This window comes from Hypanus sabinus, chromosome 4, assembly GCF_030144855.1.
Source record: "Hypanus sabinus isolate sHypSab1 chromosome 4, sHypSab1.hap1, whole genome shotgun sequence".
Classification (NCBI taxonomy): domain Eukaryota; kingdom Metazoa; phylum Chordata; class Chondrichthyes; order Myliobatiformes; family Dasyatidae; genus Hypanus; species Hypanus sabinus.
Window position 1 is genome coordinate 122,781,506 of NC_082709.1, and position 14,238 is coordinate 122,795,743.

A 14,238-nucleotide genomic window follows, 5' to 3' on the forward strand; every position below is an offset into this window, starting at 1 on the left:
TTTGAGTTACCTAAATCTAACCTTTTTAGATATCTACAAATTAGAAATTTTTTACATAAAATTCTACCATCCTTCCCCAATTCAACTTCAATGGACTTTTTAGGTATGATTTTTACCTTAAATCCCTATCAGAAGGGATTAGTGGCTTTTATTTATAATATGATTATGAAGATACAACCAGAAATATCAGGTAGAATTAAACAAGAATGGGAAAAAGAACTTCAATATAATATATCAATAGAAAAATGGGAAGAAATTTTACAAATAATTCTTCTTCTATATGTGCTAAACATGCTTTAATACAATTTAAAATTGTACATAGAGCTCATATGTCTAAAGATAAACTTGCTCGATTCTACTCTCATATTAACCCTCAATGTGACAGATGTCATTCAGATGTGGCTTCATTGACCCATATGTTTTGGTCATGTCCCACCTTATATAATTATTGGAAGGACATATTTGCTACCATTTCCTCAATTTGGAATATCGATTTACAACCTCATTTTATTACTGCAATTTTTGGTATACCAAATGAGGATGGTAATCAGTTTTCCCCTTCAATCAGACGAATGATCGCTTTTGTAACATTAATGGCCAGAAGGTCTATATTGCAAAATTGGAAAGTAGTAAATCCTCCTACCACGTTTCAGTGGTTCTCTCAAACTATTTCTTATCTGAGCTTGGAAAAAATTAGAAGCACTATTTTTGACTCATCAGTTAAATTTGAAGAAACTTGGGGACCGTTCATTCGACATTTTCATATGAATTAATTTGACCTCTCCCAGACCTTCTCTCTGTCTATTCTTGTTCTGGTATGGAGTTCCGGAGTTTTTGGCACTATCATATACAAATAAACTGTTATTATTGCCCATATTAGTTTAGTTTAGTATTTTTTTTTCTTAATATATACTTTTTGCTTGTATTTTTATAATTTTTTCTTTTTCTTTTGACGATTATTCTTATTTTTTTCATATAATTATTATAGACTTGATTGATAATGTACTATGTTTTTCTGTTGATATTTTAATAGGATATTGTTATCCTACTATTAATTCAATTTCAAGTCTTATGCATTTATAACCTATTCATTATTATGTTATTTTTTTTTATATATGAAATTCAATAAAAAGATTGAAAAAGAAAGAAAAAGAACATTCCATTATATTTCAGTCTATTTCTTCTGCACCCTTTGGTGAATTAACATTGGCTAGAAGTGATGATAGCATTTAAAGATTAGCTTTATTTGTCACATGTACATCAAAGCATAGTATGATAATGTGCTTGTGTCAGACTGCAAATATCACCATGCTTCTGGCACGAACATACCATGCCCAGAACTTACTAACTCCAACTTATGCATCTTTTGGAATGTGGGAGGAAACTGGCACAGTCATAGGGAAAGCGTGCAAACTCCTTGCCCACAATGGAACAGAATGAACACTGATCACTGATTGCTGGTGCTCTAAAGTGTTGTACTAATTGTTACATCACAGTGCCGTCTTAATCATCTTTACTGCCAAATTGCGCTTTGTAGTTAGCATGGCATTAACTGCCATCCTAATCTTAAAGCGCAATACAAGCAAAATCTAAACTAGCATAATCAAACCTTCATTGGGTGCTTAACTTCCTAAGTCAACACTGGAATTGTTTCAAAAATACCGTTCACTGATTCTATTACAAACATCAATTGTCTTCAACAGAAAAAATTAGTAATATGGTAATTATTAAATTTTTATTTTAATATTTAAATCATCACTAACACTAGCAAAATGTAAATTAAATCTAGATATCTTTTAAAAGTTTACTTGGATCATAATTATACAGCAAATTCAAAATTCCAAATATTACAATGTTGTGACAAATTCAATTTATTTGAATGCAAGGAATACCTTACAGAACACTTATATAATGTTTGTTATTCTAACTCGCTTTGAATGCTTAATAAAATATATTTTCAAGTTAGATATTACAAGATGAACTTAAGCTTTACAGAAAAGGAAAAGGCACCTTGACTGAAGCCCATGGCACTTTCAATGATTGCTTGAAAAAAATACTTAAATCATACTATTTTTCTGCTGTTTCCCACAACATACATTTTGTAGGGTTATCATAAAGGTGGAATTCCACAGATTGTTTGGATTTCTATTATGAAACTTTCTATTATTATTCTTTTTTCTTCTATTTAAGCAAACATGCAGCATCCATTTGAAATGAGGGACAAGACACTTTCTCTTCAGCCAGTATCATCATGAAAATAGTTTACATGAGCTTACCGAACAGTCGCAACAGATGTTGAGCTCCATAGATGTAAGAAGGTGCAGGAGGCTGTTCAGTTAATGGATAATTATCTGGCATCATTTTCCAAGATAATACCTATTAAACCCAATACAAAAGAGTTCTCAGTCACAAGCATTTGCTAATTTAAAATGAAAAAACAGTGACAAAACCATTTCAGTTTTATTTCCTACAATTATAACCTAACCAATAGTATTTTTTTCCTCTCTTTTTCATTCACAAGACATGGACATCACAGGCAATGCTGACATTTATTTGAAACAAAAGCTAGAATTTTACTTGAAATATTGTCTATCATCTAAGTTGAGAAAGAAGTTTGTGATTCCTACCTCACTTAGTTCATTGCTCCTTCTGCTATCAAATACTGCAACCCCTTCTTTACTAGGTGTGAGGGCAACAGGAGATGAACTCCCACTATGGACAGGTGTTTCTGAAGAATATATGCACATGACACAAGTGTAAACCAGTGATCAGAGGCAGAGAATGTTAATAAGATACCAAGGAAAATAAAACATGAAGGGCTATTTTTGTGTAGAACCCATCAGCTATTTAACATCTTAGACAGTTTCATTGTACCAATCCATAATTACTACATAACATTCAAGGGGAAAAAAACTGACAATCACAAAATACAATTTCTCTGATATTAAATGAAGTTATTATACTTGTAAGTAATTAAAACAGAACTTAATAATCACAATTGAAAGTACATTTATGGAACATAATAGTATCGCACTGGAAAGGCCATTCAACCCACGATATTGTGCCAATCTTACTGCCAATTTATATGAAAAGATCTCAAACTGTGGATTATCAATATCCCATCATTCCCTTTATGTTATTTTTTTTTAATCTAAAAGCCATCAACTGCCTGCTTCCACTACTACACATAGTAACCCATTCCAGGCAACCACCATTCTCTGCTTAAAAGAAAACTACCCCCTTAAGCTGCCTTTAAACATGCCCCCTCTAATTTAAAAAAACATTATCTTTGGTGTATGACATTTCTACCCTGGGAAATAGATCCTGTCTACTCCAACTATGCTGCTCAATTTTAAGACATCTATAAGGTCTCCCCCTTAGCCTCCACCACTTGGGAGAAAAACACAAGTCTGTCCAATCTTTCTTTATAACTCACATGCAGTAATCCAGGCAGCAACCTTTCCACACTTCCCACATTCTTCACGTAGTATGATGGGCGACCGGAACTCTGTACAATATCCCAATGTGGTCTGAACGAATTTTCATATAGCTCCAGCACGAACTTACACTTACACTCAACACCCCTACCAATATCTATATGCCTTCCTTGCCACTATGTCCACTCTCAAAGCTATTATAGAGCCAACCCTTAAGTGCATTCTTTCTCCTGCCATTTGACCTCCCAAAGGGGAGCACTTTACAATTGCCTGAATTAAACTCTACTTGCCACTTTTCGGCCCATATCTGTAATAATCTCACTGTATCATTTGACAGTCTTTCACACTGCCCACAACTCCACCAGCTGTGATGTCATCCACAAACTTCCAATACACCCATCTACATTTTCATACAAATCACTGACATTATCACAAAGAGGTGCGGGAGCATCGATCCTCACAGATCCCCAGCCAGAATAACAGTCTTCCATCACTATTGTCTATCTTCTGAGGACAAGACACTTGCAAATCCAAATTTCAAATTCACCTTGTTCCCATGCATCTTTATCTTCTGAATCAACAAACCATTACCAACCATATCAAATGTATTACTAAAGCCCATGTAGATAATGTCCACTGCCTTAACCTTCATCAAGTTCCTTTGGCACCTCAAGAACACTCAAGTCTATATAATATGAGCTGGCCTGCACAAAGCCATGCTGGTTGTCCTTAAGCAAACCATGTTTTTTCAAAAAATCCTAGCACCCAGTATTCTCTCCAACAGCTTCCCTATCATTACCTGTATTATCCTCATTTCAAAGAGGCACCTTTGCTATTTGCCAGTCCTTTTGAACCTTGCCTGTGCTTGAGGACACAAAGGTCTTTATTCTCAGCAACCTCCTCACTTATTTTTATCAACATTCTAAGACATGTCATTCAGGCTCTGGGAACTTATCTACTTTAAATAGTTTTCAGAAGATCCAGTGCTACCTCTCGGGTCATGAAAGGTTCCCTTACCCTACTATCCTTGTCCTGTCCTTAATTCTCAACAGAACATGCTGGTCCTGAGCTCTGAACAGCTGGTTCTTAATCAACTCATCTAACACAAGAAGTCAGATGTGGACTTGCCCAACAGAAACCGCACCTCTTAGCGCCTGTTTTATCCTGTCGTCATTTGCACTCCCCCAATTCCGCACCTTCCCACAAAATGCAAATGTACCATTACACATAACCATCTTAAAACTCATTATTCCCAAAATATTCACCCACCATAGTTTGTCACCTGATCTTGCTCATTTCCCAAAACCAGGTCCGGTATGTTTTCATCTATTTGGATGGCTCATGATCCATTTCAAGAATCCCTCTTGAATGGTTTAACCCTATCCCATCTAAACATATTAGGTAATTCCAATTAACACTGAGGAATGCAACCTCCACAATTAGGGCAGCCCTCTTGTTTCTCCACCTTTCCATAATCTGATTACAATTTATTCCAACACCTTTTGGTGGCTATTGGGGAGCCTATATAATAATTCTACCAGCGTAATTGCATCTTTCTTATTTCTGAGCTCCTCTGTGGATGAGCCTTCCAGTGTGTCCTGTGAGTGCTGCTGTGACGTTCTCCCTTAACAGTCATGCAACCCCTCAATCTTTTTCCATCTTCTCTAGGAGGTTTAAAACAAAAGAACCCAGGAATGTTCAGCCACCAGTCCTGTACCTTATGTAACCAGGTCACTAATGGCAACAGCACCATAATTCCATGTACTGATCCAAGCTTTAAGTTCATTCTCCTTACCCATAATACAACTAGCAATGAAATGCATTTCAGCCCATCAGCCTCATCAGGTTTATTAGCCTATCCCTTTCAGTCTTTCTTGTCATACCATCTTTCTTGCATTCAATCCTACCGGCTATTGCCCTACTGTTTTGGCTCCCATCCGCTATCACTAGTAAATTGCCCAGTGAGGATATGTTCCCTTTCAGTTCAGAGGCAAACTTTCTTCTTTGCACAGGTCCCAACTGCCTGGAATGACCAATGATCCACAAGTTTGAAGGCCTCCTTCCTGCACCATTGCTCAGCCATGTACTGGATGTTTATTTCTCATCTCACTAGCACCTGGCATGGGTGATAACCCTGAGATTACAACCCTGGAAGTTCCTTTTATACTTTCTATCTAGCTCCTAAAATCACTTTGCAGGGCTTCAACTTTGCTCCTGCCTAGGTCATTGATACCTATGTGAATAACACCTCTGGCTGCTCACTCTCCTCCCTCAGCATGTACTGTACCCACTGCAAGACACCCTTGACCCTGGCACCAGGGAGGAAACATGCAGCCACAGAAATACCCATCTTCACCTCTTGCTATGGTGTCCTTATCATTATCATTCTGCCTGACTTCACCCTTCTCTTCTTTGCCTCAGAATCGGGCATGGTGCCACTGACCTGGCCACTGCTGCCACGCTCGGAAAGAGCATTGCCCCCAACAGTTTCCAAAGGTGTAAACCTGTTAATCAGAGGAATGGGCCACAGGAGAACAATACTATCTGTCACCCCCCCCCCCCACCCCTGTTTACTTTTCTTGGTGGTCACCCATTAGCCTGGACCTTGGGTGCCTGACTGAAACCCACAGTTTTCACAAATGATCCAGAGTACATCCAAATGCACCTGCAATTCTTTGACCTGGTCTTTCAGAAGCTTAGCTGGGTGCATCTAAAAGTAGTCAGAGAGTACAAACATTTTTTAATTTCCCATATCTAGCAAGAGCAGCATTCCTCTGCTGTACAACCAATTTATCTTCACCAGGTCACAGAGTAACAGGAAAATAAAAAAAAATACCTGTTCTTCATCTGCTCCTCAGTTCTAAAGCCTCAAGCCAAAGCATCAGCTTCCCACTCTCACATTGCCCCAATACTTTACCCTACCTTCCATTAATGGTTCAACAATTCAGAAATAACTTCCAGAAAAAACTGCTGGTTCCTCCCCTTTACTGTTCTGACTGTTACAACTGAAAAGAAAAGCTCTTATCTGAAGATATGAGATACTTTTGGAAAACTATCTCAATTAAGATTTATCATCAGTATAATGCCCTGGGACGATGCCAGTCTTAACTAATCAAGCAGACTTTAATTCAGAGCTCTATTACAGAAATAGCAGTTGTGCTTGCATCAATCTGATTCCAATTCATTAATTCTACTGTTTGGATGTGACCTAACCTAAAACAGTAATTCATTACAATGCTTCAGATTTTAATATCATTATGCCCCAGGCACCAATAGCAACATTTCACAGTTAAAATTGCAATCTTTAACAAACAAAAAATGTTCCTCTGTTACAGTGCAGATGACATGAAGGTTGCTGGTGTTGTAAATAATATAGGAGACTATTGTAGGTTACAACGGGACACTTTTAGGATGCAGAACTGGGCTGAGAAGTGGCAGATGGAGTTCAATCTTGTAAAATGAGAAGTGATATACTTTGGAAGGTTGAACGTGAAGGCAGAGTACAAGGTTAACAGTAAGATTCTCAGCAGTATAGAGGTACAGAGGGATCTTGGGGTCCACATCCATAAAGATCCCTCAGAGTTGTTGCACAAGTTAATAAGGTGCTAAAAAGAGCATTGACCTTCATTAGTCAGGGTACTGAGTTCAAGAGCTGTGAAGAAATGTTGCAGCACTACAAAACTTTGGTTAGACTACACCTCGAGAACTGTATTCCTGTTCGGTTCTGGTCACCTCATTATTGGATATGAAAGCTTTAAAGAGGGTGCAGATGAGATTTTCTACAACACTGCCTGGAGCTAGGGCTTTCTCTTTAGAGTGGAGGATGATGAGAGATGACTTAATAAAGGAGTTAAATGAAAAGAGTGAACCGCCAGTGCCTTTTTCACAGGATGGCAATGGCTAATATGAGATAAGGGGTGATGTCAAATATAATTTTATTTTTAAAAACACAAAGGATGATAAGTGTATGGAACACACTGCCATGGGTGTTGGTAGCAGCAAATACATCAAGGGCATTTAAGAGCCTCTGAGAAGCATATAGATGAAAAAAAAAGGAAGGCTAAGTGTGAGGTGATGGTTAGATTGATCTTGGAGTAGGGTAAAAGGTCAGCACATTATTGAGGGCCAAAGGGCTTGTACTAATGTGTACTGTTCTATGTAACCCAGAAAAGGAATTCAAACACTTACTTTTCTCCAAGTGCAAAAGTAACCTGGGCATTTGGGTGGCGGTTTCATAAAACCGGCGCTTTGACTGAGGAGATGCGTTGCTTTCAGATAATCGATCACAGCCTGATACATGCCGCATAGACCGCCTCAACGACTGAACGGATTCAGGATCAATCCTACGTCGCTTCGGTGTTGAAGGGTCACCTGACAATGGCTGGCTGTCAGTGGATTGAGGGGTTGATGGGTTCAGAAGAGGAGGAGGACTTGGTGAATGTTCCTTATGAGGTCTATTAAAAATTAACAAACAGTAAATTATTTACAATTCTTTGTAAATATCAATGATAATTAAAAACTCAACAAGTACAAAATAAAAAAGGTGTACACATTAATACTGAAAGTCAACAATGAACTACACTTGATCATAGTTATCCCAAAGTAATCTAGACAAGGAACTATTCAATACTTGAAGAGTTCAGAAAAAGGTACAGGATTAAAGAACCATCGCTCTTTATCTAAACCATACTAAAAATGGATTACCAATAGGCAGAATAACTGCTAACCTATTGAATTTGCATCAGTATTCTCCAACTCCAATATATATATATATACACATACACACACACATATACACACACACACTGTGAACAAGCTACAACAAATCATGCCAGTTCCTGTTAATATAATTAGAATTTAACATTCCTGCTGCCCTGCCTCTTACTCTAGAAACTCTACTGCTTCCTAGCTTGAAATATTTATGCAATTTTCTCTTAAACAATCTGCCAATTTTTGTTTGAACCAGTGTCATAGAGCATACAATTCTCAAACTATCAGAAGACGGGCATCTGCTTTAAAAATGTTAATGAGTCCTTCTCATGGTCAGCCTAAACAGAGGAAACAATGCGTCCCACATACATAACAAATTATTTCATATTGAATGAAATGTTCTACATTTTCTTGTCTTCAAATGAAATATTGCTTAATAACCATAATTACACCATATGTGACATGTCTTGGTCATTAATTCTAAAGAATATATCCTTGAATGCTGATTTTTTTTTCATCTGCAGATAATTATGCCCAAGTTCTTCCATTCATCAGCACCTTTCATTGTCTATGGCTTCTTGACTCTTAAAGAGCGACGTCACGTTTTTCTATAAAGTCTGTAATTATGCCAGTGGCAAATTTCAACATATTTGCCACATTAATCATTTACTTTCACCAAAAGTGAATGAACATTTATGCAGACTGCAAATGTTATCACTTCTAGGCTTAGCTGCATAAATTAATCTTATTTGTATATTTCCATGCTGTTGTATTTCATTCTGTAACACAATTTTGTATACCAATACTGTAGATCACGGAATTATGAAACAAAACAATATGGAGAAGATGCAGAAGGACAACTGTAAAGTATTTTGAAGAGAAAATATACAAGTATAACCCTTACTTTTTTAAAAAAAAATATAATATTTTCCCCAGGAAACCTTGGAATGTATCTGAAATATAAATGCTGGACATTGATTATACAATGTCCTTGTAAAATATTCAACTCCCAAACCTTTGTTCACAAATACTACATCCACAGGTTTTAATCATTTTAACTGCAAATATTTATTTCTGAATCATATTCTTTTCCCCCCCACAGTAGGAGCCCAAAAAAAGGAATATTGTAAAGCATGAAAAATAAAAAATTCAAAAACTGAGATGTCAGCAGTTCAAAACTACTTAGCTGAACCACCTCTTGTAGTGCTTAGTACTGTCACGTACACCGTGACCAGGTTACCAAACCAGCATAAATGGAATGATACGTTGGAGTCTGGTGGTACAGTAACTAAAGGTGTTTATTAGTAAACTGAGTAATACAGTATCAAAAATACAAATATACATATAAAACAGGTTAGCAATGATAAATACAGAAGTGGAGGAATAAGAATCAAACCCAAGCTCTATCATAGTCTAGGGGTAAATGAATAGTCTTAAGATAATGCAGAGTTAAGTTTAGTTCAGTTTAAGTCGAGCTAGTTGCTGTTGAGACGTTGGAGAGAGTGAGCGAAAGATGAGCAGCTGCAGCAGGCAAACCTTCTGTTGTCTTCTTGTTCCGTTGTACTGATGTGGTCATTCTGTTATGACCCCTCCGTTCTCGGCTAGACCGTTCTTCCGTGCTGGACTCCTCACTCTGGTGTGAGTGGACACACACACAAGCTCCCACTAGTCCTGCCATCACACTGTGAGCTTTGTGACCGATCCCCCGATTCAGTCCTCCAAGCCCCCACCTTCCTGTGGGTGCACAACACTCTTGCAGTGTCTCGTGGCATGTCTGCCGGTGTCTCAGCAGACCCGTCTTTTATCTCCCCTGATGGGGTATCAGCCATCCATTACCTGACCATGTCCATCAAACTGGCCACTCCCTCCTGTCTCAGCAGGCAGTTAGCATCACTCTGCTGTGTCAGCAGGGATCCACACAAACAGGCCAAATGTCCTTAGCGTTAAAGTCAACAATTAGCGAAGAAGCCATAATACTAAATCATCCATTTTAATCCTCCTCTCTCTCTCTCTCTCTCTCTCTCTCATCTGCAACAGGATGCCTCCCCTCCCCCTTCATCTCTCTCTCTCATTAGTGGCATAGTTCACAGTGGGGTCAACTCTGGACCCCATCTCCAACTGGTTTTCTCATCACACATAACAGTACTTAGTTGAGCCACCTCTCACAGCTATTTCAGCCTTTTTGGACAAGCCTCTATTAGCTTTGCACAACATGATGGGGCAAGATTTGTCCATTCCTCCTTGCAGAATTACTCAAGCTGAGCCAGGTTAGCTGGGGAGCAGCAGTGGACAGCAACCTTGAGGTCGTGCTAGAGTTGATCGATCGGATTAAGTTCAAAACTGACTGGGCCACTCAAGGACATCAAGTTTCTTCATTTGAAGCCACTCCATTGTTCCTCTGGCAGTGTACTTTAGTTGTTATCCTGCTGAAAGATGAACCTCCTTCCTAGTTTAATCTTTCTGGCAGAGACTAGCAGGTGTTTATCCAGTGTCTCTCTGTATTTATCAGCATTCATCTTCCCATCAATCCTGACTAGATTTCCAGTCTCTGCTGCTGAAACACATCCCCATAGCATGATGCTACCTCCACCATTCTTTACAGCTGTTACCTGGCTGATGCACAGTATTAAATTTACACCACATATACTGCTTAGTGTTCCACTTTGGTCTCATAAGACCACAAGACTTTCTTCCACACATTTACAATATCTTCTAAGTGATACTTTGTAAAGTCTTAACAAGCAAGGATATGCCTTTTTTTAGCAAGAGCTTCTTCCTTGCCACTCTTCAATAAATACCCTTTTTATACAAGGCATTAGAGATTATGAAGACATGAACTTCATCTCTGTTTGCAGCCAACGGCTTCTGCTGCTCACTCAGAGTGACTATTGGCGTCACAGTACCCTCTTTTATTAGTGCCATTCTTCTCCGGTGACTAAGCTTAGAAGGGAAGACTGATCTAGGCAGTGTGGCTATAGCTTCGTATTTCCACTTTTTCAGGATGAACTACACTGAGCTCCGAGGTACCTTTAGTGCCTTTGAGGTGGTCTTCTACCCTTCCTCAGTCTAGTGCTTCTCTACTATAAAATTTTCCTGACCATCAAGAATGCTCTTTTGTCTTGGTCTGTTGAAACGCTACCACACCTTTGGACCTTACAGAGAGAGGGGATTATTTATTCTTATGAATTCATTGAAAATTCAATGAATTCATTGATCCTCCAATTTTCTACATCAACAAACTGAGTGGGTGAGTTGGTAAGGTAATACATTGCACCCTAGGAATGTTAGTGCAGGGAATAACATTTTTTCAGCCTCATAATTTTGGTTTTTAATTTCTAGTAAAGCGTTGACAGGTTTTGGAATTTTTATTCTGATTAGAAATGATGCATAACATTTTGTAGAGTAGTTCAAAAAATCCTAAAGCAATACATTTTCAATTTTGAAAATGAAACATTAAAATGTGAAAATAGTTGCGGGGTCTAAATACTGTTCAAGGCACTGTATATACAAAGTTAATTTACTCGAGATAACTTTGGGAAAAGAAAGAATATTTTTAGTAAGAGCATCAACTAGAGATGTAATCTATTTTCCTTACCTAATATGTGACAACGTTTCCTTGATTGGAACAAAAAATTTGGATGAAGTTATCTTCTTGAACTGGGCATGCTCATATTGATAGAGCAAAATCATAGGCAAGGTAAAGTCAAATGTAATTCTTAAACCATCCACCATTTCTTTACAAAGTTCAACACTATATGGGGGAAGAAAGAAAAAAAAGTGTAAATGACTTAAGTCTCTGACTTATACTTTGGTGACAAATCCATTACTTTTTTTAAAATCTGATATTAAATTAATCTAATTCAGTATGGTTTCACAAGTTTGACTGGTGAACACAATGCAGAGTTTGTTATTCTACTCTGGCACCACAAAGGGTGGTACGTTGGTTAGGACTTCTAAACAAAGGGACAATGAACGGCTAGCCCAATTCTTTCACAACACAAAAATAAAATCCACCACAGATGGATTTCAAATGCTATTTGCAAAAACTTACTTCTTCTCAGGTGGAATGTAATGAGGATTCATTGGAATCTGTGAGTTGCTCTGATGATGTCGAGATCTTTCGTTGGCTGAGAAAGCTGCATTAATTGCAAAATGTTTCACATAGGATTCCAAGATATTAATAATGTTTGTCTTACATGGAAGTTTCACCAGCTGTCAAAACAATACCATTTGTTTTATTCTAATGAACTGCAGAACTAAAGTTCGTGAAAGTGCAAATAAATGTAGATACAATAAGTTCACAGCTTGAAAATATATTACAACAAAATCAATTCTGACTTTCACATCAATCAAAATAAACTAAATGTCTACATGCCTCATATGCAAGTTCTAGATTCACTAGCTAAGTCAAACGGAATAAAAACCTGAAAAGATAAACAACACAAGTGACAGAAAATCACCTGTAATATATTATTGCCTGCATAGTTTTATATTTTTCTGACAATCAAACTTTTTTGATTATACAATTATACCTTTTCTTAGAACCAACACATTGCAGGTACTGCAAATCTGAAACTAAAAAACAGAAAATGCCAAATGTTCTCAGCAGGTCAACAAGTATCTCTAAAAAGGAGAAGAAGAGTTCATGTTTCAGGTCAATCTTTTTCATCAAACCTGGAAGAGGTGATGACAAAATGAATATGTTGAGAACACCAAAGTTTTAGAAGAAAAATCATGAGCAACTCTGACAGAATAGAAGCATGTGTGATTTATTGATAGAAGAGGGAGAAAAATAAGCGGATGGCAAAAGAACTAGTGAACACAAGAACAAGTTGGAGGGAAAGTGAATAGCAGTAGCAGATGCAAAGCAGATTAAAAGCTGGAAATAACAATTAGCTGAAATTATACATCCAGGAGGCTGTAATGTGTCACCAGAACAATGTAGGAGGTGAAAGTCAGAGGTCAGAGAGACAGAAAAATATTTCAGCATTAAGCTTAGAATGAACAGTAATGTTCTGTTATATGGTGATCCATTTGCATTCATTTTTTCCCCCAACAGAGGGACCACACAGAATGTTAAAATGCAGTACAGGCCCTTCAGCCCACAATGCTGTGCTGACCTTTTAACCTACTTAAGATCAATCTAACCCTTCCCTCCTAAATTAACTCTCCATTTTTCCACCAAGTGCCTATCTTAAATGTCCCTGCCCTACCTATAATCTGCCCTACATTATATTCTAATGGCTGATTCTATTATCTTGTATCTGCCTGCATTACCAGCAACAAATGTGAATGTACTAAATTGGAACTAGTACCAGTAAAACATTTCACTCTCGAAAGAATGCTTGGTTCCTGCAGGAGGGATAGGGTAGAAGGTAAAAAGCAGGTGCGGCAATCTTTTAGAATCTTGCAGAGGACAACTTACAAATACCCTTGAATTGGTAATTCATCTTTTTTAAAAAATTAAACAGCCTAGAATTTGAGCTATTTTACAATGTACAAGTTTACTTAAAAGTCACTTCAAACTAGATATAGGATAGTAGTTAGTGATTCTCATTTTAGAAAGTGCTCAGATTACTTACTTATAACAGCTAAGTGAGAAAAAAACCACAATTTTAACACATATTTTCAGCATTCAAACGTGATACATTTCAGTCTAAAAGTTGCAAATAATAAAAACTGTATTTTATAGATCAAGTCACACCTTTTTCCTTTTGTTGATATAATAGCAATCATCCTCTAATTTCTTCTTTAGAATTTCAGGAATTTCTATGTTTATACTTTTCTCTTCCATTTCCTTCTTAGAGCAAGTCTCTTGATCTTCCTTCTACATTATCAGGAAGCAATTTGCATGCTTTTAATAGGATTCTCACAACTTCATGATTACTACTACAGTAATAAAATATCAATGATTTCCATCAGTATCGGAGCTTCAGTTTACTAGTAATAGCCAAAAGAAACCAGCCCATAGGCAAAAGAATTTACGGAAGATCATAAACAAGAGAAAATCTGCAGATGCTGGAAAACCAAGCAACACGCACAAAATGCTGGAGGAACTCTCATCATGCCAGCATTTATGGAAAAGAGTATA

At 37.4% G+C, this 14,238-nt stretch overlaps 1 protein-coding gene across 4 annotated transcripts in view; it reads right to left on the reverse strand.

Moving 5' to 3' along the window:
- The window catches only part of LOC132393166 (male-specific lethal 3 homolog), a 68,827-nt gene that overhangs the window by 11,639 nt on the left and 42,950 nt on the right, over positions 1–14,238 (reverse strand). For all 4 annotated transcript variants that reach the window (XM_059968064.1, XM_059968062.1, XM_059968063.1 and 1 more), the window contains 6 exons: positions 13,852–13,974; positions 12,199–12,359; positions 11,743–11,898; positions 7,626–7,891; positions 2,628–2,728; positions 2,277–2,376 (listed from right to left, as the gene is read on the reverse strand). In XM_059968064.1, coding sequence (XP_059824047.1) covers positions 2,277–2,376; positions 2,628–2,728; positions 7,626–7,891; positions 11,743–11,898; positions 12,199–12,359; positions 13,852–13,974 — 907 coding nt within the window. The remainder of the gene's footprint in view (positions 1–2,276; positions 2,377–2,627; positions 2,729–7,625; positions 7,892–11,742; positions 11,899–12,198; positions 12,360–13,851; positions 13,975–14,238) is intronic.